Source organism: Ceratotherium simum, chromosome 3 (genome assembly GCF_057802395.1).
Source record: "Ceratotherium simum simum isolate JZ-2026a chromosome 3, ASM5780239v1, whole genome shotgun sequence".
Lineage (NCBI taxonomy): Eukaryota > Metazoa > Chordata > Mammalia > Perissodactyla > Rhinocerotidae > Ceratotherium > Ceratotherium simum.
The window spans coordinates 17,264,459-17,292,003 of NC_141902.1; the positions used below are offsets into that span (position 1 = coordinate 17,264,459).

The 27,545-nt window shown below is 36.2% G+C and overlaps 1 protein-coding gene across 6 annotated transcripts in view; it reads right to left on the reverse strand.

The window, feature by feature from the left end:
• Positions 1-27,545, reverse strand: part of NUBPL (NUBP iron-sulfur cluster assembly factor, mitochondrial) — a 207,912-nt gene that overhangs the window by 148,077 nt on the left and 32,290 nt on the right. For 4 of the 6 annotated variants that reach the window (XM_087422832.1, XM_087422782.1, XM_087422780.1 and 1 more), the window contains exon 4: positions 23,136-23,226. In XM_087422832.1, coding sequence (XP_087278958.1) covers positions 23,136-23,226 — 91 coding nt within the window. Of the gene's footprint in view, positions 1-17,199; positions 17,271-23,135; positions 23,227-27,545 lie in introns of all 6 variants that reach the window. The other 2 variants (XM_087422788.1, XM_087422824.1) reach the window with 1 other exon arrangement.

Sequence of the window (27,545 nt, forward strand, 5' to 3'; positions counted from 1 at the left end):
AACAATCTTTAATCTACTTTATCAGTATGTTAAATCCCAATCCAGAGAAAATGTGTACTCTAAATATTTCTTGTAAGTTTGTGAATAATAAATTGTAAACTGAAAGCTTGGCAATGTGAGCAGATTCACCACCATGTTAAATGCGTTTCTTCAGAATTTAACAGGGAAACATGCACACTGAAACTCCTAAACATGTACAGCATACACATTAACAAGAATGGTGAAGGCACATTCTTCATTATCTTCTATGTATCAGTAAACAAAATTAATACTGCCTAAGAAGCATTTTACTTTAATTCATAAAATTACCCAAATTCAATGTTGGCATAGGCTGAAGCCATATTTTTAAATTAACAGGGAAAGACTCTGAATAACAACTCAGGATTACAGGCACAAATTTGTTTCTTTGCCCTAGCATTTTATTTAAAGAAAATGTGTACAGCAATCCCTCCACATAAACTTAATAGAAAAACTAACGAAGAACTAGTGGTTGAAAGTTTACAAAGAAACTTTGGAATCCACTGCCCTGTAATGTTTTTTGAAGAGACTATCATCAGCTGAGGTTATCATGACACAGATCACTATTTCCTATCTCCTTGTATCTTCATGATAGTTCATGTATTGAAGCACAAAAGATTCTTACTGTAAGTCAAACCATTTCAATTGCCACAATGCCACTCACAGAATGAATGACACTCTGCCGCTTCCTCCTCACCCTATTACAACAAAGTTCTATCATTTCTAACAGTTGTGAATTTAATTAATGGATTGTACGTCACCAGTGGATTTCAAACAGATCTAGGTAGTACTTTTACATCATAAGTTAATTGTCAAGCTAGAATAGACACTGTGACCATGTCAAACTGAAGAGCTAGGTAAAAAGGAAATAGGCATAAGAAAGGCTGCTTTGAATCTTTCTATTAAAGTTGACATCATTAAATGTTCCAAGGATGACTCTGACCTAGAATCAGATCTTCTTTCTGTAGCAATCCCATTGTTCATGAATCAGCTAAGCAGTGGACATTCCCATTTACTTGTTATTAGCAATAAACCTGAAATATCTCTGTACCTTCTACTTTATTCCCTGGCTCCAAAAATAAAGAGTTTTAAATATAATTGAACACCAAGGCTCAGGAATCTATGTCTAAAAAAATTCTAACTTGAAATCACATAAATAGAGACATTAAATCCATTTTTTAAAATGAAGACAGAGAGTGCAGCCAAGAATATACATACCTCATTTCATGAATTTTAGGGAATATTTAAACATAAAGTAAATAAACAAAACAGTTTTATTTTAAAAAGCCTTTATCCACATATTAATGAGAAGACACTCAAAGGTACAAGAACCTTCAGAAAGTAGGAAAGGATATCCAGCAAGTTTTACTTTCTCATCATCCACTTTCCTATTCCTTCTTTTCTTGCTGAAATCAACACCCTTTCTCATGAGAAATCAGATACAAGAAAGAAGCTGCTTTCAGGGGAACTTCAAGTGACTGGGTGAGACAATGTAGTTCTACCAATTAACAGTACCCAGGAAAGGTTTAGAATGTCCTACTTACGTAGAAGAAAAGAAGAAGGATTTAGAGAGAAAGTAAGAAACGATGGGAGAACGGAACGGGTCAAAACTCAAGTGCCAAGCTGGACAGCCAAAAGGCAATATAATAATATTGTATCTAGAACTGGAAAGGAGGGGGATCTAGAATATTAGAGAAGGGAGCAGAAGGTAAGACTACAAAGACAATTCTTCAGTGTTTTTACAGTTTTACCCCATTACTCTTAATATTGAAATTTCATTTATCTTCAGCATACTTTCCCTTTTTTGTATCACCTTAGAACCCTACTATCCCATCCCAGGCACCTGTCCATGTCAAAACTGAACGCCATTCAGGCTTAAACTCCAACCTCTTTCCCAATAAAAAAATTGTCCCTTTTTTTTCCAACCCATCTCTTCCCCAATCAAAACTCTCATTTTCTCATGTGGGTGGTTTCCATTAGGAAAAGAACCTGATACAAGTAAACCACATTGAGAACTTAAGCTTTGTAGAGGATGTAACTATTTCTTAAATGGAAACAGTTTTCTACTGGAAACTGTCCACTAGAGTATAAATGAGAGATTGTATAAGGGATATTTTGGAGCAGGGGGGATATCTCAGATTCTTGTCTTCTCTGGGGCTAAGATTTTCTGCATTTAACTATTCAGCAAATACATGCTGAGTAACGAGAAGTATAGCGATAAACTTGGCATCCCACTTCTGAAACCTTGCCAATTTATACTGCAGAGTTTAACAGGAAGAAGTAAAAGGAAGGCTAGAAAAAAACAGGCAATAATACGACTTTAGGTAAGGATGATAAATACTTGCTTTACATACTATTACTCCAACAACCCATACTCCACCATTCCTGGCCCTCAGCCCACTTTATACCTGCCTGACATCACTAATTGATCACTAACTGATTACTAATTGATCACATTCTTTCCGTACGAACTCAGAATTTTTTAAACATTATGTTCCAGGTAACTAGTTAGTATTTAAGATGAAAACTGTGTGTTATATTTGAGTTAAAGGAGTAGTCGGGCATGTGGGAAGGAAAAATTTTAAAGATGACAGAAGGAACCACTTACATTCAGTGTAGAAGAGTAACAAAAATAGCAGTTACATTATGTGTCATGCAGCACTGCAAAGATACTTTACAGATATTGTATTTCACTGAATCCTTACAACAATCCTAGGAGGCAAGTACTGTTTCCGTTTTACAGCTGAGGAAAGTGGAAGGCTATCCCCGGCCTCCTCTCCGCCTCTCTAAATCACATTCTTTCATGGCAGCCTCCACCCCAGCTTTCCATAATCATTCCCTCTTCTAATCTCCTCCAGCATCTGACACTTAACAAATGTTATCCTGTATGATTATTTATCTTTTTTATACCTGTATCCTGCCTCCCCAACTGAATATCATATCCCCTTGTAGTATAGCTGGTGTTTAAAAACATATGTTTATATAATGACCAAAACAATTTTATAAATAGCTAAACAGTCAAAAGTAAATACATATTAAAAAAAAAGCTTGCACACTCTATATTTGGTCCTCCAGGCATTTTTAGTGCAGTAAAATATTTTTTATTATAAAAAATTAGCCACTTACTAGCTGTGGCCTTGGACAAGTTGTCTTCATATAACATATGAAGACTTCATATAAAGTATGAAGACATCATACTTCATACGAAATAGTTGAAGATCAGAAAACTAAACTAATCTGCCCAAAGTTAGACAGCTAGCAACAAAAGCAGTAAGGATTTGAGTCTAGGACTGTTTCACCCCAAGTCCCATATTCTTTCCACACACAGATCCAAAGAAGCAGGAGATTTAAGGTCATGCCAACATACATGAGATCAGAAGATAACACATAGGTAGAAGGTTAGCTAACACAGGAGCAGATTTTCCTTCTATTGCTTGATGATGCCCAGAGAATTTCCCTGAAATGATTTAACAGTGCTCTGACACACCAAGTTATTTTGAAATTAATGTGAATCATCTTTTAAGTCAATGAAAAAGTCTTAGCTAGGGTTACTAGCTGTAAAATTGCAGTTGACTATTTTGGGTTATTTTGATATATCTTTTAACCAAATTTCTATAATCCCCAATCTTTGTCTATATGGTGAAATTTCCAGCCTTCTTATCAAATTTTTATGACATATAAGACTGGTTTTCTTCTATTAGTCCACCTGGCTTCTAAAATCTCGAATTCATTTTTAAGCAGCAATAGTGAGCTGCAAGTACAAGGGATTCACGAGCTGGGATTTGAAACATATTAGCAATACACGCCCACAAGACAGTGACAAAAGAAGAGCGTTTAGTGGCAAGTTAGAAAAATAGGAGTGACATACCAGGACAAGAAAAAGATATCTTAGCCATATGACAAAGGTTTATCATAAAACTGCCCTTCCTATAGTAACTAAAATGCCTGTTAATATGTATGTTGTGAAGAAACAAAAAAGTCGAAACATAAAAAACTATTAAAGACAAAATTATGACTGCCAGCATAAAAAGACCCAACTAAGCCCATAAACAGCGTATAATAGAATAAATAATATTCTGTTAAAGAGATGTACAGCCAAAGACAAAATACTGGCTTCAGCGTGGCCTTTATACCAGTGTGGTTAAAAGAATTACATAAATTCAATTTGTTTTAAGAGAAAAGGAAAGATACAAAGCATAAAAATGAAAAACTATTTTAAGAAGGCTACTGAAAAAACTGATCAAACATAACAAAAAATGCTATAATAAAAAGATATAGCTATGGAATGTAAATAAACATAAATTACAACAAAAACTATAAAATAGAAGATAATACATTTACAAATACTCAGGGGCCAACTTCTTTCCATAAACATTTTGCATATACAATAAAAGCCTTACTATATTGCCCATTTAGTTATGCCAAAGCTTTAGGGGCTTATATGAATGGCCCGTATATCAGAGTATATAGCTAAGAAATCAGAGGAAAAAAGTAATAGGAGGCAGAGTACTGACGTCTGTGAGCCCACAGCAAATTGGAAACTGTCCAGAAGGGTAATGAAACTTCACAATGTTGGACAGTTTTGTGATTTTAGTTACAAAGCTACCATTAAAGCATTTCTAGAATAGTAACTGCTTTAAAAATTCCATTCTGTGCCATTTAAGATTATAGGCAATTAACTCATATAATAGTTATAACCCTAAGAAAGACTAAATACAAATTACATTTCTGTAAAAACAAATTTTATTTTAAAGGATCAATGAACCCTCACCACTTAAGAGAATTATTTCCGTTCACTCAGTCAACATATTCCCTGAGCATCTACTATCTACCAAGCATGGGGTTTGGAACTAGGGATACAACAGCGAAGAAAAAAAGACACAGTATCTTCCCTTGTGATAGAGACATAAAGTCTATAGGAGAGACAGACACTAACCACACAATCACTAGACAAATATCAACTAGCAACCAAAATAAGCCCTACAAAGGAGAGCACAGGGGTCTTGGGTACAAAGGAAAACTTCTTCTTTACTCAAAGAAGCACCTCCACAAACTTGATAGTTTTACAAAGTTTGGTTTTCACACACTGGTGTCTCTAAAATCATGGCACAGATACTGAAAATATTATCACTGAAGAGGAAAAAAATGCCATATTTATCTAAAGAAAAAGAAAACTTTAAATGTGTATTACTCAATATCTGATAGCCTCTCCCTCAAAAATGTCACTCACGCTAAAAAAGCTAAGTTAAAATTTGAGACATAATTTAGCTTTTTAAACAAATATCCAAAAATCTAGAATAGTATCAAATTTCAAAACAGTTTTAAATTATAATTTTTATAATATCTAGCCTTCAAAGAAGTAGCCAATGGACATTAAGTATGAAAACTGCATTTTGCAATGAAAGCCATTCCCATAAAAAATTTAGTTAGGTTTTATCTTTACACACATTTGCAATTACTTGAACTTACACCAATGTCAACTAGTTCACGTCTTAAAGACTTTGTCTGTATACGTGGCTAACTTTTGACACTATCACTACTGAAAAAGTGAATCTTTAATTCGAATCTCCTAATAGCAAAGAGCTAAATTTGTCCAAGTCTATTGAAAGATATTATGCAAAATTACAGAGATTATTTGCTCCTCCTTGACAACATAAAATGTACACTTAACAGTTAAAAAAAGTAACTCCAGCAGTCTCAACTCCATGTGCATAGTATCTCATCTCCTCCTATGCCTACTTTCTGGAATGTCAACTTATGGGGGAACTTTATTATGCAAAAATGATTACTCTGCAGTTACTTGTATTTAATTAATGAAAGTTGTATGTTTTCAAACTTTTTTATAAGCCTTAAAGTTCATCTTACAAATCTTATTTTGTATATAATTTATAAGTTTAGTATAAAAATAAAAACAATTACTTCCTTTTATTCATGCTCAATTAACTAATTACAGATTAAATTTCTCTAAACAATTATAAAGCTAGTTAAATTAAGTTGCCTAAACCATTTTCAACTACATTTATAAATCAAATAAATCTGATTCTCTCAGACCTTCCATTTATGCGTGACAGAGTAGTCTCAGAAACTACCAAAATCATTATAAATATCTAAGCAACTCTTGCAAATTTAATAAAACAAACTAATAAATGGAATAAGTCCAATTATCTTAAATGCTCTAACACTGTTAGAAACTTAACCAAATTATTTTATATCTTTCAAATTAAAATCCTCCTAGGTATGGTGTAAGAGCAAACTGGGAAAAACGGTGGTTCCTGAGGACTTTGTGGGATAGAACTGTCATATCAGTCCTGAACAGACTGCTGCCAAATTCCTATGTGAAAGAGAAATAAAGTATCTTGTTTAAGCTACCAGTGTGTTGGATTTTCTTTCACTCAAAACCAAACATAATACATAGTTATGTATCTAGCTAACACATAATATATGTTTAATATCAATTAAGCATTTCAAATTAAAATCACAAAGCTATGCTAGATTCTCTAATGTTTGACTCCCTTAAATGTTTCAAACACCTTTAAAAACAAATATACACATATATATTATCGCAATGATTATAAAACTTTTTCTTAAACTTAATAAAAAACGTTAATATTAATTTGATTTGTTTCATAACTAAAGGTAGCATGTCTAGCAAGACATGGTTAGGGATACAGATTATCAGACAGAGTCAAGGCAGGGTCACAGGACCTAAGGGCTTATTCCAGGAGAGTTCTACCTGGCTAACACGTTAAATTTCTTCTTATAGCATTAGGACTTTTAAAGCCCATGACTTTTCTTGCATCCCAATATATCATACATTCCTTCAGTTTTTTAAGCAATCTCCTAACACAACATTTAACTGCCTGCTTTGAATTGGTGATATTCTGTACACCAGACTCAGATTCAACTAATCTCTTGGATTCTGCTTTCTTTTCTTATCTTTCTCATCTGGCTCAATGCCACAATGCTACACTCATTTTATTAACAGTGAAGACGCAACAGAGAAACTAGTTTGTAGTTTATTACTATTGCTTTTACAAAATGATAGCCAACAATTAGGTCTGATATAAATCATGGCTATAAAACAGAACCTTACATGTCCACCATTATTTATTACTTGACTTTCATGGCTGGCTACTTATACAGCCTTATTAACCGTCAAAGGTTAAAGGTAATCTTTTCAAAGGGTGACCAGATATCTTAGAAAGGCCAAGAAACAGTCCACATTTTCAATGGGTAGCAATAATCTAGATAGCAAAAAGGGAACATAAATGTCACAACAGTCAAACTGCCAAAACTGTAAGGGTTTTTGAAAATGAGAATGTCTAAATGAAGTTGCAATGTGTAAATTCAAGGATCTCACAGTGATTGACATTTGTCAATTCCTTGCAACTGAGGAACTTAGATTTTAGGGGGAAAAATCACAGACAAGCAATAGGGAAATAAGAGATTAAGGGAATCTGCTGAACCCAGATGTTGTTTCCTAACCAACTTCCATGACCATGGGAGTTAGGGAAGCGTAAGCAGAAAGAAGTAAAAAGAACTGATCCTATCGATTTTCCTCTTTCACTGTGTTGCTCACCATTTTGTATCGGGTGACTAAAAGTGCATTCACTACATCGCTTCAGAATATGCCTAAAAATAATGTTCAAATCTGGACAACCTCACTTAAGTAGGATACTGACAAAGTGACCCATGGCCAGGAAGACAAGCAGAATGGTACACATACTCAAAACTGCATTATCTGAGAAAAAGCTGAAGGCTGGAAGTTATTTAGCTGAGAAAAAAACTTAAGGCTGTGATTATGATGTACAAATATTTCACAGGTTATTGAAGGAAAAAGAATTACATTAGGTGGTTCCCATGAGGGCAGAACTAGTAAAATGCATGTGAAAGTAACAAGGAGGCAGAACTTTATTCAAAATAATAACAATAAATAGAGCTGTCATGAAACAGCAAAATCTCCCTCACTGGAGTTGTTTAGGCAGAAGTCAGATCATCGCTTATCACACATTTGTGGATTCCATAACTTGCTAATTCCACAAACTGAGAGTTTCATACACAGCCACAGATGCAGAGCAGCAGCCACTTTCCCCAATGTTCCAAATTCACTGATAATTACCAGATATCCGTTAAATGTTCTCAGTCTCTGCTATAACAAGGAATGCCTCACTCCCACCAAGGTTCTTCTTAATGACTTACAGAAAGACTGAATCAAACCTAAAATTACCCACCCGTGTATTAATAAGTTAAAAGTAATATGCAGCTTACATATAAGTACATCGTACATATAAATAATTGCCAGTATTATGCTTCAGAGTTGAATAAACCACTTTGATATATGCCAATATTTTCTTCTCTTTTCCTTTGGATAATTTTCTTATGCACAAATACATTGTGGGTTATGGAGTATCTAGACTGTGGCCTATTACCTTGGGCAAACTTTATTAATTTTTTATATTACCCTCCTTATCTATAACATAACAGAGACCTGCTGAGGAATTTTATCAAATCTAGATAATCTAACATTATTTCTCCTTCCGTGCTTTCATCAATATTTCAGTGCATACAAAGAAGACTGCTTAGGAATGACTGTATACATACAGAAAGGCAAGAAGATAACAGTCTATAAGCTGGATTTTCCCTCATTTCAAATCCTAGGTTTGTGTCTGGAAACACCTCTGTTTCTGAAGGCAACGGGCCAGGAAGCTACCACAACCCAGCTCCCTGTCTTTGCTGATTATCTGTCATTCGCCCCTCTACTTCACCCTGTCCTCTGACCCAGGATCCTGTATGCACTGCATCAAAAGCAGAAGGTGAGAAAAAGGAAGGAGAGAGGGTTGGGGTATTTAATTTCCTGGCTTTCTCTCTGTGGTCTTGGGTTGGCTGGATCCCTCCATGGCTACTCCCGAGGCAGACACCTCCACGGGACCGTCTCCTCCCAGGTTTCTGCTCACTCCTCTCACCTCTCAGGGCCTAGAGGTAGTAACTGCTCCACTGTTACTCAACAGTAGTTTCCCTGCACTTGTGGTTTCCCTACACTTCTTCACGTCTTTGTAAATGGTGCCTCTCACATAATTCTGAACGAGCTAGGTGTTTTTGTCGGAAAGTGACCCCAGGAAGCAGATCCTCAAAATGAGACTGAGATTACTCTAGAAACTCAGGGATAATCTCCACAATGGGAGGAAACAGGACCACAGGTAATGCATTTAGCCATATCAAGATTCATGATTACACAAATTAGACAAAGGGCAAGTCTGGAAGATCTAGTGGTGTGATGGTTAACTTTAGGTCAATTTGAGTGTGCCGTAAGGTACCCAGATATCTGCTTTAATACTATTCTGGGTATGCCCATGAGGATGTTTCTTGATGAGATTAACATTTGAATCAACAGACTAAGTAGAACAGATTGTCCTACCAATGTCACTGGGCCTCATCCAATCCATTGCTTTGGGCCTGAATAGAACAAAAAGGCAGAATGAGAGAGAATTTGCTCTCTCTGTCAGTCTTCAAGCTGGGACATCAGGCTTCTCCTGCCTTCAGACTCAGACCAGAATTTATACCATCGGTTCTCCTGGTTCTCAGGCCTTTGGACTTGGACCAGAACTATACCATCAGCTCTCCTGGGTCTCCACCGTTCTGACTACAGATCTTGGGATTTCTCAGCCTCCTTAACCAGGTAAACCAATTCCACATAATCTATCTATCTATATCTCCTATTGATTCTGTTTCCCTGAAGAACTCAGACTAATACAAGTGTCTAGGGCACTAAATTGCTATGAAAACAAAGGTGACTGTAAGGGTGGTGGACTCACCTGACTTCTCAGTGCCCTAGAGAGTATATAGGAAAAAAAGTTTAAGTGAAAGCTATGAACATAACTTTGCTTGTGGCCATAAAAGAGTTAACAGGAACAGGATTTACCCCCTAACCGCCACCTCCCAACACACACACACTTTTAAATAATCTAGAAAACTGGACAAAACATATAAAACTACATCTTCAGACATGGTACAACAGGCAGGAGGACCGTGATCCCTGAAAAAGAAACAAGGAGATGAGCCCTATGACTGCCCATCTACTGCCCTAGAGGCAGTTTCCAGGCTGCAGCACAGGGAGGGGGAACCCAAACAAAGCCCAGGAACCTCGCAGAGTGGAGAAAACAGAATCAGAGTCAGGGGAAGCCAAGACAGTGAGAACTTATGTGACAGAATCTTAGAGAGCAAGGAGCAACAGAGAGAGAGAACCGCAGAGCACTGCAGAGGGGAATGTGGAGTCTTGGGCTGGGTACTCATCTGCACAGGAGTGAGAGGAAATGCCCCGGGACTGGGGAGAGAATCAACGGAGACTTGTAAGCTGCACAATTCTCGAAGATGGCACACGCCTGGGAACAGTTTTTATGTTCCCACCAGCCAGCGAGGAAAGATCTCACAATACCTGGCAGAGTCCTCAGAAACGTATCACCATAGTACTGGGGTAAATTAGCCCTGGACTAAAGGCTGCTCTGGACCTTCCCAAAGTTTAAAAATAAGCCTCAAAAGAATCAAACTGATTCCAAGCAACTTAACTGCATACAACAGGAATTGGTAAAACTTTCTGTAAAGGACCAGACAGTAAATATTTTAGGTTTTTTATATGGATGGACCTCTTAAACTGGGCAGTGTGTCAAGATATTCAAGACAATTGGGGCTGAACAAAGTCATATTCAATTAAAGAAGAAACAAATACCTGCCGGGACCTTGCTAACTATCTTCCTAACGCAATTCTCATTTATTATATAGATAAACTAAGGCTTGGGAGAGTTTAAGTCAATTTGCCCAAAGTAAACAAAGGTAGCAATATAGGTTACAGTCAGGATTTGACTACAAGTCTCTCAGACTATAAAACCTATGGTAACCACTGTACTTTATTGCCTTCCTTTTAATAAGTCTTTTGCTCTCCCAGTCTAAGAGAGAAATTTCATCACAGCATGCTATCATCTTAATTCATTCTCTGTTACTATTGACTACTTGTAATAATGGGGAAAGGCAGTTAACACTTATTGAGAACCTTTAAGTTTATTATTTAGCTTATTTTTCATACTGCCTTCAAAGCTGTGGAACTTGCCTACGAGTACACAGGAGTAAATGGTGCCATCAGAACTGGGGTTTGGGACAGTCTGATCCCAAAGCCCAAGATCTTCCCCCCACACCACGCTGTCTTAACAGTAGCACAAATCACAGGCCTCAGAGTGGTCCAACGAAAAGAAGTACAAGAAACACTATGTCCCGAACCACAGAAAGGGAAGAAGGAATGTAAGAAGGAAGCTGGGAACGACTATTTGTTTGGGAAGGGAAAAGCTTAACTGAGAAGTATGGCGTGTTCTCTTTGCACCTTGGCACACATCATTTACCCATTTCCATTAACGTCCAATTTAATTCTATCATCTTCACGGAGCCATTCTCCACCTCCCCAGCCCTCAATCTTGCCTGCTCTGGTCTCCTATATTATGCATCATTTAAAGTAATTATGTGATAGTATAAAATATATTATACTGCTATTTCTGAGTGTTTATTAATCGTATTACAAGCAGTTGGAAGGAAACTTTTGTATCTTATAATCCATATTCCAAGATGACTGCAATGTCTGTGTTGAGGATAATCATATTCAAGTATTATATTTTTGAAAAATTATTTAGAAGTTTTTCAAAAATAGGTTATCAACTCCAAGCACCTTAATGCCAGTAAACAAAATAAATGGAGAAAAGACCTGGTTCAAATCTCTACAGGACTTGTTTACAATGTGCCACATCTAAAATAATATTTCCAGACTTTAGACACAAACTACTTCATCTGTAAAGCACTCACTTCCACATCACTTTAAAAAAGGAAGAAAAAAACGAGGTCAACAATTTCCTGAAATCCATAACAACCATTACTAAACTAGAAACCAAGACTTCTGACTGCTGGTTGAAAAACCTTCCACTAAACCAGCAGTTTTCCAAGCACAGTCTCTGGTCCTCTGGAGATCCCTGAGGACCTTTCCAATGATCCAAAAGGGTAAAACCATTTTCATAAAAATACTAAGATATTATTTGGCTTTTCACTAGGTTAACTTTTACACTGATGGTCCAAAAGCAATGGTAACTAAAAGTGCAGGCACCAGAGCACAAATCAAGGCAGTGGCACCAAGCTATGCTAGTAGTCATCATATTCTTCCCCACCATGCATGACAGTAAAAATAAATGCCAGTTTCACTGAAGAATGTCCTGGATGATGTACAAATTATTTCATTTATTAAATCTTGACCTGGAGTACACATCTTTTTAACATTCCATGTGACAAAATGGGAAGTCCACAAAGAGCACCTCTGCCGCCCATTGAATCACAGTGGCCGCCTCAAGGGACAGCACTCGTGCAATCACTTGAGCTGTAAGCTAACCTAGATGTATTTTTCGTGGAACACCATTTTTACTTGAAAGACAAACTGACAGACAAACAATGGCTGTTCAGATTTGGGTATCTGGCATACAAAATGAAATCAGCCTGTCAATAAAAATAACACAAATTGACAATATTCATTGTCAATGACAAAATTAAAGCTTTCATGTAAAATTAGAATTTTGGAAAACCTCTATTTGGCCACCAAGAGTTTGACAGCTCCCCAATACTTAACCCCCAACTCTCCACAGCCCTCAGTTACAACTACCATTTCCAGTCTCTGCCTGGGATTACAAAGAAACCAAAGCGGGTAGAGAGAAAGGAGGAAGGTTACAAAGATGACACAAGTCTCAGGCACATTCTAAAGGTTAAGGGCTATTTTGGGGTGGAGGTAGGAGAAAGTGGTAAATTATACTGTGATTTATAAATAAACAAAACATCCCACATACATATTTTGCTCATGACAGATAGAATGTATCACCCATAGTTTTAAGGTCCATTTTTTAACATCAAAATAAAAAAAAAAACCTTTGCATTAAATTTTTTTTAACATGCCCAAGTCTCTTGCTCTTTTTTGTGCCCTATGGTTGAAAGACTTATCAGGGTCCAGGATTGGCTGAACTACATCACAGAAAGATGAGAACTTCCTCTCTGTTTCCATGGTCCTCTGTTCATACCTTCCTATAGTACTTAGTGTGCTGACGTTTTCCATCTCTCCCACTGGACTGTGAGCTCCTCAAGAACAGAATTTACATCCTACTCATCTTTTTTCCCTGGAGCATAGCACAGTATCGTTAGAGCCATTCTCAACAAATGATTCCCAAATGACTGATTTCCCAAAGGCCAGATATAATATACTTGATAAAATATGTTTCTTCAAGAAGCACAACACAGTTGTACACAGATGTCTTCAAAATAGTAGTTTCATAAATTGAAAACTTGGCAAATCTAAAGTATAATTTTCAGTTCTTATCTTATTTAGCCACTCTGAAAATGTTGACCACATCCTCCTAAAATTCCCTCTTGGCATTGAGGGTGTAGTTATTTCCTTGTCTTCTTTCCACTTCTCAGTTTTTCTCTGATCATCTTAGGTTATTTCTCCAAATTCTATCCTCAGTCCTATACTTGACTCCCACTAAAACTCTTTTGGGTTACCTTACCTAAATCAGGATTTCTCAACCCCAGTAGAATTGACATTGTGGACCAGACAACAACTTGTTGTGGGGGGATGTCTTGTGCATTACAGGATGTTTAGCAGCATCCTTGGTGTCTACCCACCAGATCCCCTAGTTGTGACAATCAATGTCTCCTAGGGGAGACATTCTCAACCATCACTCCTGGTTGAGAATCACTGATCTAAACTAACAACTTCAACTATCCCCTATATATATATACATATGTGCACGTGCGCGCATACACACACACACACACACACACACAGCTAACTCCCAGATCTGATCTTTAGCCCAAACCTCTCTCCTGAACTCTCAACACATGCCAATCACCAACCGACTAACTCTCTTTGGACATCAAATTCAAATAAACCTTAACTCATCATTTCCTTAGATTTATTTTTTTTTCCTACCTGCTCCATCCTGATGAATGACACAACTATCCGTAGTCACTCAACTCAGAACTCCAGAAGCCATCCTAGAGACCTATTTCTCATTCATATTCAGTGAATTATCAAACCCTATTCATTCAATCTCTTTAATATCTCTCAATTAGGTCCCTTCCTCTCCATTTCTACTGCCACAGACTTAAATCAGGCCTTATCACATCTCACCTGGATCACTGTAATAGCATTGTAACTGGCCCTAACCCCCATCTGGTCCTATTACCTTTCCTCCACAATGCTGCCAAAGTGATCCTCCTAGAATGCAAAACTGATAGTGTCACTCCACTCCCTAAAATCTCTGATAGCTTCATATAGCCTCAGAGTTACACTTCAGCTCCTCAAACAAGCACAAGATAGCACTTATGAAAGGACCCTCACCTACCTTCCTGCCCTAGTCTTACTCTTGCAACTCACCCACAGAGACTCTTCACTTCTGCCATGCCAAACAACTTGCATTCTGCAGGCTTTTAACACATGATATTTCCTCTGCCTGGACTATCCTCCTCAATTTCAATCTCCGATCTCCTCTTACAAAAATCCCTCATCCGTTTTTCAAAACTTAGCTCAAAAATCCTCCAAGAAGCCTTCTCTAAGCTCCCAGTTTGATTTAGAGTCACATCTCTGGGTTCACAAGGAACCATGCTGATACTTCTATTACAGCATTTACTTATGCTTATGATGTTTATGACCACTGGCTAGTGTGTCTTACTATAAGCTCCTGAGAGCCAGTATCAAATCTTATTTGATCTGATGGCCAAAGAATCAAGTATTTCTCATGTCTACTAACTACATGGAAGATTCCCAATAAGTGTTTGCTAAACAAACAGAAATAATATCTCCTTCAGCATTTCACTTTTGCTACAATTGCAAATTTTAAAACTAGGTTTAAAATAAGCATAGTTTATTTTAAGAGCAACAATTTTTATTTTAAGGCAGTGCTAGTTAAGTTGCAAGTAACAAAATTTTAAATCTTTTAATAAAGGTGCTTTATTTAGATATATATGTGTATATATGTATGTATGTACATGTGTGTATATGTGTGTGCATGTGTGTGTGTGTGTGTCCTTTGTCAGCCACAGAATCTAGTTTAAACATTTATAAGAAAAAAGCCCCAAATGTTCCTCCAATGACTATAGTGCCTACTAATATATCCAAACAAAGCCATCTGAACTCAGGTCCTCCTGATTACTAAGACCGGTATCACAATTTTTAGTTACTATTCTTGCCCAAATCTGACAGTAAGAACATTCTTGTTTATTGGGAGGCTTCTGGGTCAACTGCAGAACATGCAGTATCAGATTGTGCATCATTTGTTTGAAATAAGAAAGTGGCTTATTTTCTTATATCTATCTCTATCTCATAAAACCATCAGTTAAAACTTAGCCCTTATATTTGAATCCCAATCCCCACAATACTACTGTACTTAAAACTGACCAGCGTTACAGGTCTCCCATGAACCCCAATCATAAAGAAGCCACATTATCAGATCTAGACTGATACTCGGCTTCCTGCCTCCATCCCCATGTATCAGAGCCCCACATGCATCACCCCAGCCTCACTTGTCTCTCATTCCAGCCACCACTGTGACAACCAGCTCTGCCTGGGCTCTGACAGACGCCACAGGGGAACTAACGGACAGTACCTCACTTCAGGCCTATACATTGTGTGCCTCTCACCTCCCACCCCAAAACTTCCATGTTGACCCCAAAGTATGGGACACTGCCAGACACCACAGGACTCTGCCAGGACTCACTCATACAGAACTCAGAAATGCATGTGAATTAATACCTCCTGTGGTGAGCCTTTGGTCAATGGAAGACGGACACCATTGGATAGTCTTCCCCTTTTCCCCCAGATAGACTGTCCAGAGATGGAGTTTATTCAGTCCCATGCAGTCAAGCAAGCTGTCACATTTAGCAACAGCCAGCTTGACAGCACATTTTCCTATCAGCTCTCCCTCCTTTTCTCCTTCCTCAGTCTGGTTTTGCACTCCCTAACAAATTAGTAATGCATAGGGGTCTGCTTTCTGGTAAACCCAGTTTAAGACATTCTACCACTTCAAGAAAAGTCTGTGGTTTGTATACTTCAAGGGAGATCCCAAAGCCCATTAAACTGGAAGCTGCTATTTCTGCTTTCTTTTCCTTAAGGGAAAGACCTCAGAGATAGCAGAATAAAATCAAAACCTTATTGTCACTGCTTCCTGACTCACCACTTCTCCTAACCTCTTATAAATACCAATCTCCAGAATAAACAGACTCAAACAAGATCTTTGTATTAGTGTCCCTCATGTACTATTTTAGCTTGGCAATGTGGATGGTCTAAGGAAAGAATGATGATGTACACTGAGCTACCAGCTCCTTCTCTTTTTCCAGGTTGTTCATAGTGCCAGAGCTGGGATTCTGAACAACATCCTTTCCATCACGGCTCAAATGCAGACCTCACAAGACTCTACCCCTTATAAGTAAGCAGAGCAATGCTCAACATTTCAAAGCTAAGAGATGAGGCAAGACTGAAACTGTCCTACCATACTGAAACAATGTGAGCAATCCATATAACATAATTCTCAAAAGTCAAATTACTAACCACATAGGTTCTTTTTTTCCTCCTAAAAATGGAAAAAAGTAAAAAATGGAAAAAAGCAGTATAAAACAGCCACTCAGATATAGCACAAAGATTAACTGCTAAGATAATATCTTAAAACTGTCTTTATTATTCATAAAAATAAATATGTAATACATTTGCAAATTAAGTTACTCATATACCCAAAGCAAAAAATAAAGTATACAGCTAATGCACAAGAAATTTAGCAAGAAACTTATTCATTTATTCAACTAAGACTTACTGTGCATCTATCATATACCAAGCATTAGAGAAACAAACCAAGCAAGAAAGCCTCTGGTCTGTGGATGTTATATTACCTTGTAGGGGAGATAAAAAAATTTAAGCAGATTACTCAAAAACTCTATCCTTGCAATTGCAATAAGGAGACTGAGGAGTCAGAGAAGGCATTATGGAAGAAGAAACATTAAAAGTGAGACCTGATGAGTAGAAACTAGTTGTAGGAGAGAGGTGGAAGACAGTAGAGGTGGAAGGCATTTCAGGCAGAGAGAATCAAATGTGTGAGCATCCTGAGACAGCACAGAGCTTACCATTTTTGCGAAAGAGAGGCCCCGACAACTGGTGTTCACTGAGTAACAAGGCAAGCTTGTTGGAATTGAGGCTGTAGATGTAGATAGAAGGTGGGGGCGAGATCGTATAAGGCTTTATAACATTGGTAATGTTACAAATGGTAATATTGATAACGATAACATTAAAGATTTTAAATATAATAAGTTCTATCACTTTTCATGATGTGAAAATGTAATTTTATATTTTATATATACTTTATATATATTCATAACAATTTGTATGCTAGTAAAGCTTCCAAAATGGAAATTAGATAAGGCTTATAGCTAAGTCTCCCAATGAAACATCACTATTCTATGTTCTCTCCATTCTGTAATAACTGCTCTTTTAAAGAACAGATTGATTCGCTGGGTCGATACCATAGATGCTATTGAAAGAAGCCTATTTGTTATGTCCAGTACAAGTAATATTGCCAGAGCAAATCTAGCCAATCCTATTTTTCCAATTTTTTTTCATAGTGGTAAAATATACATAAAATTTACCATTTAATCATTTTTAAGTGCACAGTTCAGTGGTATCAAATACATTCATAATGTTGTCCAACCATCACCACCACCCATCTCCATAACTCTTTTCATCTAATAAAACTGAAACTCTACATACCTGTTAAACAATAACTCTGCATTCCCCCTACCCCAGCTCTTGGTAACCGCCATTCTACCTTCTGTCTCTATGAGGCTAATTACCCTAAGTACTTCATATAAGGGGAATCATACAGTAATTGTCGTTTTGTAACTGGCTTAATTTCACTTAGCATAATGTCCTCATGGTTCTTCCACATTGCAAGATATGTTAGAATTTCCTTTTTAAGGTAGAATGATATTACATTGTATGTATATACCATATTTTGCTTCTCATTCATCTGCTGATGGACACTTGGGTAGCTTTCACTTTTTAGCTACTGTGAATAATGCTGCTATGAACATGGCTGTACAAAATCTATCCAATCTTGATGAACAAGATATCATTTCAGTCCACTACCCTGTATGACTGCATACCACATACACAAAATCTAGAGCACAAGTCTAGAAGGAGAGTGAAAAAGATCCTTATTTCACTGTTTTTTTTTTTTCTCTTGGTAGCTTGACTTTAAAACTCATTTCACATCCTGCTTTCACCAAACTACTTTCCTTTTTAAATGTTTTACTTTCTGTTAACCTAAACAAAACAAAACAAAAGAAAAAACGGTGTTTTGTTAAAGTACCCCTAAAAGGTTCCTAAAGTACCCAGTGAATTATTAAAGTAACTATGAATCAGCAATAACGGAGTCTACTTTAAAAAGCAAAAGTTTCACAGGGCACATAAATAGAAATAGAGTATTACAAATAAAACTGCAAGCTAATCTTCCCACTACCTAACAATAGTAAGTTCTTATAATTTTTCTCATCTGAGAGAAGATACTGAAAATGTGCTGATAATTTTGAGAAATACTGAAAATGATCAAAAGGTTAGGAAATAAGAAGAAAAAAATCTGAAGAAAGAAAAGAAAAAAATCTTAAGAATAGCCATCTTGTATAATTCAAAAAATGAAAGAGGCATGGGAGAACACCCATCTTGTCTTGTGGCAGGAGCTCATCATACACACAAAGATGTACAGCCTGCTTGACATATATACAGATACATCTGGTCAACACTATTGGCTGCCATCCTGTGAAAGAAAACCAAAATGAACAGGCAGTAGCTACTAAAATACATTTAGTTGTTCTGTGGTTAAATAAGGCATTCTTCCACGATTTCACCTGCTGCAGCCCCTGGCTAAGACGGTTTGCAGCAGAGCAAGTAAAATCCAAAAAGAGGCTGGCTATTTTTCAGCTCAGGATTGTCAAAGGAAAAAGCAAAAGGGTTCTACCACACTAAACAGCTATTTAGTTCAGGCCTATCCAATGACCTAGGCAAGAAACAATGAGCCAAGTAGAGAGACGGATAGACTTCTGTTTTGATAGACTAGGATGATGGGATTCTTCAAAGAACATAGATTTCATCTCTGAGATATTTCAGAGATAAAAGCACCTAAAGCCAGAGCAAACTAAAACAACTTTTTAAGATTCCTTCAACCCCTGATCATGTTAGGAATATCACCTTGTCTTAATACTCTAGGTATAAAAGAGATTATAAACATAATCCAGGAAAGCAGCAAAGAAAAAGTCAGTCCTATAATACTGTGATCATGGAATACATCCCAGAACATTTCCCAAAGACAATCAGAGGAATTCTAGCATCAGATGAAACCCAAGCATCCACAAGACAATCACCAGAAGAAGCAAATTTTAAATGAGAAGCTCTAAGAGCTCCATCCACTGGATCAGAATTTAATCATCCACGCTAACAACTTCAGTAACACCCCTAACTCGCTTGCCTGATAGGAAACAATGAGGTGACTTCAGGAATAGGTAGAGCTCACTCTCATTCTTTAAGCACTTAAATTATCTTTAAGAAATCTTAGTTGCTTCCTTGTAGTTCTTACTAGAGATGAATGCTAATATAAAAGGTCATTCGCCCAAGCTGATTTTCTACAATTCTGTCTCATAAGCCTACACACATTTCATTCTGAAACTTAAAAAATGCTTACTACCTTAAGACATAGCAGAATATGGCAATATAAGTGCAAAATTTCTCTCCCATAACAATAGAAAAGACAAGTGGATCCCACTCAAAAAAGTTTCAGATTTCATCATTAATAAGCACTACGTCATCCTTAATAAAATTAGTTGACATTTCAATTTTAGTAACCTCTCTCTACAGGCCTTAAAATTTTCCTACTTTATTAGCTAAGTACATTAAAAGACATTCTCTAGTAAAGCTAAGTAGTATTAAATTCACAAGCATTCTGAAGGTGATTTATCATCACAAAACTGTGAAAGAAAGCAGATATTTCTACAATGAGTCATTTCAGAAAGCTTAGTGAAAATCCTCAACATAGTCACAAAAAAGAAAGTTACATTAGTGAAATGCAGCAACACATTTCTGTGTGCAACTACCACTTAATATACACTTGCAATTTTAGTTGAAAACCTTTCTACTCAATAATTTCTAGGACTATAATTTAGCTATACTGTAATATGAAATTTGCATATTATGTTATTTAGAAAGTTAAAAAAGAGAAAAATAACTGGTATTTGCTCAAAAAAAAAAGGTATATTCATGCTTAGATGATAGTTTCGCCAACTACACACGGACTTTTTTCTAAATTCCATTAGGTTCCCAAAGCAACTGGTCATTTGCAGTCATTACAATGTCAACCTGTTGAAGTTTTTGTATAATACCCTTTCTACAAACTGGCTAGACTTCCCATTACCATAATTTTCCATAATAACATAGACAAATCACTATTGCCATTTTAAGCTGATAGAAAGATTCTCAGCCTAAGAAACCCAAAACTATTATAAACTTAAATTTTTCTTCAACTACTGCATTCAGTTCCCTAGAATTAAATATAAAATTTCTCTTGGTAATCAAGGCTAAAATGTCATGTAACTGCAAAAAGTGTGGTTTTTCTACAATCTCCCCAAAAAGAAAAAAGAGATAAGAGAATGTGAATAAATGTATAATCTGCCAACTCTAACAGAGTTTTAAAATGAACAAATTGACTAAAACTGTGTTACCATATGTCTGTTTAAATAATGAAGAGAAAGGGACAATCCTGAAATCCCACTGCTCCTAAGGTTGTCTAGCTAAGTCCAAGACCAGAGGAACATTTATAAAGCTGAGATTCTGCTCCCTGGTCTATCTCCTCAAAATCTGAACTACTGAAAACAAATCTTTCAGTTTTTCTTTACTGTTAATTAGATAATTTCACATTGCTCTGTGTTTTCCGTAATAGAGAGTACAACAGGATAAATTAACATGATAAAATATAGAAATGTCAAAATGATGCCAATTAGTATAATGGTGGCAGGTTTATCTAAGATTCAAAAAATAATTTATAAGTTGGGCTTTTAAGAATCCACATTCTTTTAAAGTGAATGCCTTAATCATTCAGTTTATTTCTTGGGGGACTTAAGATCAGCTTGTCAACACAAAAAAAGTATTCTTTTCAGGCTTTCCAAGATTTCCAGTAGCTCATCTTTACCAGAAAGCCTATTTAATGGCAGCCAATTTGCAAACATCAAATTTAAAATTACAGCTTCAGTAAAACAAGAAGAAAGAAATTAAAGTTCACTTCAAGTGTTTATGTTGGCACAGACTGAACATATTACTTAAGAAAGGAGTGACAACAAGGGCTCCATTTTGCCATCACTCATGTGCTGCATGCACCGGTTTCACATTACTTGAATCAAGAGACAGACATAATGAGTATATCATTTAAAGTATGTAAATTCATTACTCCTTTGTGACAGTTTGACATTTTGGCTCATGTCACATATTTGCAAACTAAGTATGCATTCCATTAAAAGGACAAAGAACAAAGAAACTAGAATAACTTAGCTTTTTAAGTTTATATTTTCATGAAACAAGAAACAACTAAGTGGATGCCTGCAATATAAGACTGCTAAGGTCAATTTTGTGTGTGTGTGTGTGTGTGTGTGTGTGTGTGTGTGAGGAAGATCAGCCCTGAGCTAACATCCATGCTAATCCTCCTCTGTTTGCTGAGGAAGACCGGCTCTGAGCTAACATCTATAGCCAATCCTCCTCCTTTTTTTTCCCCCAAAGCCCCAGTAGATAGTTGTATGTCACAGCTGCACATCCCTCCAGTTGCTGTATGTGGGACGCGGCCCCAGCATGGCCGAAGAAGCGGTGCGTCGGTGCGCACCCGGGATCCGAACCCGGGCCGCCAACAGCGGAGCGTGCGCACTCAACCGCTAAGCCACGGGGCCGGCCCTGCTAAGGTCAATTTTATCATCACTAGATCTTCAAGTTTCCTTCAAAATGTTAGGGAGAATCCTTATTGTCCTATAAACAATTATTCAGAACTTAACATTGTAATTGACTCCAACAACTACACTACAAACAAAAACACTTTAAATAGCAAACAATGTCTAATTAACTAACTTTTAACAACAATAACAAAAAAATACTTCTACTATGTATATAGATAATCCAATAGATACCCTTCAGTAAATACAGTCATTTTGTCATAGATCCATGGAAAATAAAAAGCCCAATAAGAAACAAAAAGAAATTATTCAATTTTATACTTTTATTATAATTAGAAATAAATTTTAATAAACTAATTTCACTTAAACCATTTTTCAAGAAAAGTTACCAGTTGTTCCAATTTTTCATTTTTTGATCATAGCATTTTCTTGTTCTTCAAGCTTTATATTTGATAGCTTTATAAGAAAATGTTATAAGAATAGTAAACATTGAAGATTTACTCAAAACATTACTCTGTCGTATTGATGGCAGCGAAGGCAGGTGAAAGAACTTAATGTTTGGGGTTTTTATAAAAACACTTTAAGACAAATATGACAAAAACCTTATTAGAGAAAATAATTTTCATCTCTTCTAACACAAATATGTTACATACTTTCTATTCAAATACTCCCATACATCCAACACATTTAACATAGAGACAAGGGTGATGAGCTAACATTGATCACTTACCAAGTGCCACGCCCTGTGTTAAATGCACTACACTTAACGGCAATTTTGTGATTGAGCGATTGATTACTCACAGCAATTCTGTCTGGTAAGGACAATTGTTAACCATATTGTACATATGGGGGTGGGGGTGCTTGTTGAGGTACAAAGGGGTTAAACAATTCACCCAAAGCCACACGGCTAGTCAGTGACAGAGCTGGAATTCAAACCCAGACAGTCTGGCTCCGTATCTGATTTTTAAATTACTACATAACACTGTGTAGAAAGTACACTTGGTACATGGCACAAGACCTGACATCCAGCAGGTACTAAATAAAAGTGTGACTATTATCACACTATTTATCTGTTCTTTACTTACTCTCTGATAATTCTGGATTTCCTTTTAGATTCATCATCTTTGGAATTGAAGGGCCATACACATCCACATCTAACAAACCAATGGCCTTTGACTGTAAGAAAACAGAATTTACCATAAGATTATTCTCACTCTTCATCAAAAATAAAGCACATAGCAACAGTAAATCTGACTATAGAAAAGACAATTTGCAAAATATTCCAAAATCATAACCTACCTTTCTAAGCAAGAGTAAGGTAAAAGAGCATAAGCTGCTTAGGGTAAGTAATTAGGGTTGGTTTACTGATTTCTTGTAGATAACTGACTAGAGAAATCCACTTTACACACTGTGGTTCACATCACCCATATGTGGTGATCAAACAGACTAACACTTTGTGATCTAAGAACTAACAAATTATACACACACCATGTTAAAATAATGATTTACAATGGCAAACAAAACCCCAGGAAGATGGAGCATTAACTTTTGGAAAAGACATCTAACATACCAAAGAATACAAAATGAAAAAAAAAAAAATTCGGAAACGAGACCATAATTAAAGCGAGTGAGAAATTCCTATGCAGATCTGGCATGCAAATGCTAATGAGGACAGTGGCAGACATAATACAGAGACAATCTCTTATATGCAAGTCACAGTTAAACACCCAAGGTCTTCTAAAGAATTCATAACTAACTAAAACTGTTTTGTTTGATGACCCATCCAGCTGCCCAAGGGCAGAATATCCTAACTGGTCTCTCCAACTAGCTGCCAGTTAATCAGCAGCTTAGCCACAGAAAGGAAAACAAAATTCATTATTCCCAAATATGTCTTTTTTTTCCTTCTCCTCCCTCTTCTTTCTCCTTTGACAGATTACATCAATCTGTTACTGGTTTTTCTCATATATAAGCAAACAGAATGCTAACACTAACTATATGCCTTTGAGTTATGTTTCACCAACACTTCCAACTCTCCTCCTTCTCTCCCTGTATCCTGGCAAGAAAAACTCTAAACCTCCCAAAAAAAATTTTTTTTTTTTTTATTTTCATAACTTCTTTAATTGTGAAATAAAATTTTTTAAAAACTAAACAATCCCTCATCTTCCATGTTATCTACCTACTTCCAGACACAAAATTACGTTTTAAACCTCACTGTCTGGTTCCTAGAAATACTCAAAATAAGGTACATTCAACATGTATGGCCCTAACTTTATACTGACTCAAATTGCAGTTCCAAGAAAACCATTTAATGTCCTTGTATGACTTACAGAGACTAAGGACTAGGGATTAATATCTGCCTCTACCAAAATCTCAGTCTACTGTGAAATAAATGAGAAAACAAGAAGGACACTTTACCTTTAATAGAAGAGTTACTATATAAAACTTAGGTTTAATGCATTTAAGTATTAGCTTTAAAAAGGCAGGAACGTTCAATGAGAAATTCTGACCCATTTTAACTCCTTTTTAAACCACAAACAAAAGAATTTAGTTGAATTAAAATAGAATTAAATTTACTATGGAATAAAAAGATTTTCAAATGAGAGGGCCTAAAGCCATAAGAAATATGGGTAAATGTCAATACTATTATCCAAGGGTCTGCTCATGCTGTAACTATCATCCTAGAATTTCACCTTTTCCATATTTTTCTCATGACACCTACAAAACTAAAAACTACCACAAAATAATAATAAATGCCAATAAAAACAAAAAATAGTCTAAGATTCTTTTTCCTTGCTCTCTTATATATATTAATGTTGGTTTTATAATAACTTACAAGGATTAGGTCCCAGGTTTCATATTGATCTTCTAAAAATACGTGTCAAGTAAAATGACTTAGTTTTTCAATTTTATGTTTTCATGAAACAAGAAAACAACTAAGTGGGTACTTGAAATATACAGTAAGCCCTCCAAATCCATGGGTTCTGCATCTGCGGATTCAACCAACCACAGATGGAAAGACCTACAATGGTTGCATCTGTACTGAACATGTAGATTTTTTTATTCTTGTCATTATTCCCTAAACAATACAGTATAACAACTATTTACATAGCATTTACATTGTATTAGGTATTATAAGTAATCTAGAGATGATTTAAAGTATACGGGAGGAAGTGCATAGGTTATATGCAAATACTATGCCATTTTATACAATGGACTTGAGCATCTTCAGATTTTGGTATCTGCAGGGGTGGGGGTGGCAGTGTTCTGGAACCAATCCCCCTCAGATACCAAGGGACCAATGTAAGACTGCTAGGGTCAGTTTAATTATCACTAGATCTTCAGGTTTCCTTCAAAATGTTACAGAGAATCTACCATCTGTCTGTCCTGTCTTCTAGAAGAAAACCATGCCTGTCTAAAAGTAAACCTTTGGCATCATGGTTTATGACAAAACAGAAGATCTGGCCTAAAATTTGCTGTGGTAGGAATGGATTTTACATACATCTAGATGGCTGCTAATACACATTATCACATAAGAATAAAGGGGGTGGAGAGGGAGATTACAAGATTTTAGAGTCCCTCTGCTTCCTAGAGAATGGAACTAAGAATAATGGAGACTCTTCTATGTGTTAGGTTCTCTGCATACTCTCTCTACGAGTAGTTAGCAATTGTCCTAAATTTAATACCGATGCTTACATATATCAAAAAGGAAACAGAGGAGGGGAAGGTATAAGATGGATAAGAAGAGAGAAAAGAAGAAGGGAGAGGGGGACAAAGGCAGGGAAGGAGGGAGGAAGAAAAGGACATAGGGAAGTTAATCAGCAATGTTATATTAAGAACTTGGATATTTGGAAACTTGGAAACTAGGCCTCTGCAGCCAGCTCTGTGGACAAATCAGAATCTCTAAAAACATGCCATCCTAAATCACCCAAATAAACACTTGGATTTTCCCTGATTATATCTCCCCATTGCTTAAATTCCTTCTGGGTGCCAGGCACTCTGCTAAGCATTTTACTTATATTTCTCATGGACTCCTCATAGCAACCCTGCAAGGTGGTATTATACATACTTATGGATGAGAAAGCTGGAAACTAACACTCAAGTCACCTTTTTTTTTTAGTATTCTTTCTTAGAATGAAGTAGAATGGGAAATTAAACCCAAAAATACTAACCTCATAAACCTCCACCAGAACTTGAACATGATCTGACTACAAAAGACTTAGGTAGCGAGCAGAAGTCAGCACACTTTTCCCTAAAGGGCCAATTAACAGTAAACATTTTAAGCCTATGTATCATTTGATCCACAACTACTCAACACTACCATTGTGGCACCAAAGCAGCCATGGACAATATGCAAATGAATGAGCATGGGTGTGTTCCAATAAAACTTTATTTACAAAAGCGGGCAGGATTTGGTCCACAGGTCATCGCTTGCCAGCACTGATTTAGAGAATAAACTTTTTCATGACCAAGTTATTCAATCACCCAACAATGTAATTTTGGTAGAGCCAAGAGCAAGCAGGATATAGTCATCTCTTTTAGTGTCAGAGGAGCCATCTTAATTGGCTAGTTTTATTAAATACAAAGAGCACACTTTTCAGGCTGTTTCATTGGAATTCACTTAGTATGTCTTGCTTAGATTTTACATATCATGAATCAAGTCAGTGTCCATTAAAGAGAAACACCAAAGGCTATATTAATTAAAGCATACTGTACTTAGAATTGGCATAGCTACTGAACAGGTAAAATTACCATAGCTACAAAAATTAGCTTAGACATATTTTCAAGTCTAGAATCCAATAATGTTCAAAAGATGCCAAATAAACTTCATTTGTTTTTCATAATTTACTCCATTATTTTTAAATAGGCTCCTATTTTAAGTGTATAAATAGTCGTTCAATCTAAATTTTCAAACAGTTTTACACTATAAGAAAATAAATTAGCAAGGTAGAGGCTATAAATAAATATATGCAGCTAGGTGTCTAATTTTTATGAATCCTTTCTACCTCACTCCTCCTAAAATAACCATATTTAGTCACAAAGCTCCAATTAGGATTTCTCTATCTTTAATTTCAGCCAGGCTCAAAAGAATAATCACTACAAAAGCCTCACCAAATATACAACAGATAAAGAAGATGATTATTAACAAAAATAACTATAAACTTACTACTGTAAAGTGTGATTATCATCTTTAACGTCAGCATAAACTCAACCTAATATGTTGGTACCTAATATTATACTCCTTTTTCTGACTCTCCTACAGTACTGAAAGTCTAGCAGATGACATAAAACAAGACTGATCAAATCCCAAGACACTATTCAGATATTTGGATTTGTTTCTTTACAATTCATAATACCCTGTGAAAGCTGTAAAAGGTGGCAGAATTATTTAGAGTGATTATACTGTTTCATTACTACTGCACGAAAGCTACAATTTGAGAGCCTACAAGTTCTAGTTTTTTGTGTTGGATTTCAAAGGCACCAACAACAGTTTTGAT